This window comes from Monopterus albus, unplaced genomic scaffold (genome assembly GCF_001952655.1).
Source record: "Monopterus albus unplaced genomic scaffold, M_albus_1.0 scaffold96.1, whole genome shotgun sequence".
Classification (NCBI taxonomy): domain Eukaryota; kingdom Metazoa; phylum Chordata; class Actinopteri; order Synbranchiformes; family Synbranchidae; genus Monopterus; species Monopterus albus.
The window spans coordinates 485094-488032 of NW_018127976.1; the positions used below are offsets into that span (position 1 = coordinate 485094).

Here is a 2939-nt window from a genome sequence, read left to right on the forward strand (position 1 = left end):
TGTCTGTTGGTTAAGTGGTGTGTAACTAAAAACATTCCCACGACCTCTAGTACATGTCGTGACTTGAACATAGGAACATATTATGGCTAAGGCTACAGTTATACACATCGTAATAATAATATTGAACACCCTGTCTGCTGACAGTCATCAACTCTTCTCTCTGGTATCCTTGACCAGAAGTACCCTGCAGAAACTCATAAGCAGGCCTAAGCATTTAACAGTCTAACTATACATCCTATCTCCACTAACATTTGTAATACATAGTATCTATCCAATATCTATCTGACTAAAAATAACTAACACTGAGTTTGTGGTAAAAAGGGACACATGCATGTGGGGTAATGATCATTTAAGAGGTTTTACAGACAAAAATGAATCCATAGAATGCCAGGAAAATTTTACCCAAATGAACCTGGATCTCGAGGGTTAAAAAACAGCAATCAAACATCAAAACACACATGAATAAATAGTGCCCTACTGCAACTCAGCAGCTGTCGTTGAAAAATGTGCAAAATCTGCAATTTGTGCCAAACAATTTTCTCAGACTACTTTTTCTCCAAAATGAAATGATTTGTTTTATTGTACTTATATTCATTAAATCCCTGTGTCCATTTTCCAAAGACTTACATTGGAAACGTGCTGCTGTCCATTAACCCCTTCAAGCCTATTAACATATACACAGAGGAGCTGAGAGAGAAATACCAAGGCAAAGAGCAGCACAGAAACCCACCGTGAGCAAACACTTCTCAGACAGCTGCACACTATCATACTAACTCTTAATTTCCATTGTAAGTGATTCTGTTGTTCTCTGCTTCAGGCATGTGTATGCCATAGCTGACGTCACCTTCCACCAGTCTCAGAATTCCACACAGGAGCAGTGCATCGTCATAAGGTACTGACAGGAACACTAAACTGTTCCATCAATTTGATATAACATTCTATATGGATGTGCCAAATTCTTGAGTTTAAACTTTCATGTGTACTCTAGGTTCTCAGAATTTAGCCACAAGACCCTCTTTTTCTTATCATCAATACACACACTTTTCCATTAAGTGGGAAAATGTGTGCCACCAGTAAGTTGGGTATTTGTGTTGGGCAAAATGTCCTGACAGCTGTGGAACAGATTGCCATGAATAGTGACTGGACTGACTTTTCATCTAGAACCATCATCAGGTCAAAATTTCAGTTTGTTCATTAGCTTTGCTTAATGGCCAAATACCTGCAAAACTAATGACATTCCCCTCAAACTCAGCTGTACTGTGCATTTTTAACAAATGATAGCATGCTAACATGCTAAATCAAGTTGTGACCATGGTTAACATAAACCTGCTAAACATCAACATATTGGCATTTACACTGTGTCTTTCAAGTCATTTTTATTATGCTCCCATGCCAGTGATAGCCATGGCCAGAGGCATTATGTTTTCAGGCTGTCCATCTGTCCAGCCATATGATTCTTGTGAATGCAATATGTCAGGAACACCTTCAGGAAATATATTCAAATTTGGCACAAGTGTCCGATTGGACTGAAGGATGAACTGACTAGATTTTAGTGGTCCAAGTTCAAAGATCAGTGAGCTCACTTCTGTCCCATACTAGTGAATTTGACTGTTTGGCGGAGGCATACATCTGCAAGGTGGTACAGTAATTCTAGTTTCTTGTGTAGTGGCCAGAGTGGTTCAGGGAAAACTGAAGCTACCAAGCTGATGGTCCACTACCTGAGCTCCATGTATCAGGGCAGAAACGACAACTTGCGACAGGTATTTCTTTGTGGAAAACACAAATATGTAGTTCATCAGCTGGCAACATTTCATGACATCATCAAGTGTACATTTAAGTCCTTCAGCCACTATCTTTTATCCACTTTTTTTCTTCTTTTTCTTCACTAGCCCATGGAGATCTTTCCCATCCTGGAGAGTTTTGGAAATGCCAAGACCATCCTCAACAACAACTCCAGCCGCTTCGGCAAGTACCTCCACATCCACATTCTCCAGTGAGTCCGTCTGATATTACTCCAAGTAGAAATGTCTTTTACCTACTGTTCTTTTGTTGCTCCTCCTGAGGAGATTAGTATCAGCTGTTTATTTGACTGTGTCTTATTTTGGTTGACAGAGGGGTTGTTGTAGGGACCTCATTGTCCAAATATCTCCTTGAGAAGTCAAGGGTTGTATTTCAGGTGAGAACACTGAGTGAGGTGTGCTGTGTGTTCAAAATAGGCATCATGGGAGGAGTCCATGATGTTATATTTGCTGAAGGAGCAAATATCAACAGGTTCAAACTGACTGCAAGACACACTTGTGGAAAAAATAACATCACATTAACTTATTGTCTACACTGTGAATAGCACTGCTGGACAATTTGCTGCTGTGTATAATGCTGTGTGATCGGCTGTTTGTCTAATATGTCACACAAGTGTTTGTCTTGAGTTGTAGGAGTATTTCAAAAGTTTCTTTTTTGGTTGATTGCTTTTGCTCCTTGGAAAATGAATGCTTTGGAGGCTTTATAAAGGACACTTCCATATATATAACTCAAATAGCTTTTCATTCCATAGTTTTTATCTTGCTGGTAGCATGGCTCTGAGGGTTGAAATTACAGTTGGTTGGTTTTTCCACCAAGACTAGTCAAGACTGAAATACTGTATCTCAGCAATTGCTTAAATGGGTTGCTGTGAAAATCTGTACAAACATTCATGATCCCCAGTTCTGGAATTGTAATATTTCAATTCACCGTAAATATCTCTGCACCATGAGGTGGACTTTGTTGGTTCTGGGTGAAGTAACTTGACATATGTTCAAAGAATTTCTGTGAAATTTAGTACAGATATTCAGGATCCCCAGAGAATGAATCCTAATGAAAGTTGCAATCCCCTACTTTTCATCTTGCATCTCCAACAGGTCCAGGTTTTTAGTTATATATCTCTTTACCAAATAAGTTGTCAC

The 2939-nt window shown here is 39.2% G+C and overlaps 1 protein-coding gene across 1 annotated transcript in view; it reads left to right on the forward strand.

The window, feature by feature from the left end:
- Window positions 1-2939, forward strand: part of myo15b (myosin XVB) — an 81166-nt gene that overhangs the window by 9692 nt on the left and 68535 nt on the right. Inside the window, exons 6-8 of the mRNA XM_020608922.1 lie at window positions 622-731; window positions 818-892; window positions 1667-1760. Of these exons, the coding sequence (XP_020464578.1) occupies window positions 622-731; window positions 818-892; window positions 1667-1760 (279 nt within the window). The remainder of the gene's footprint in view (window positions 1-621; window positions 732-817; window positions 893-1666; window positions 1761-2939) is intronic.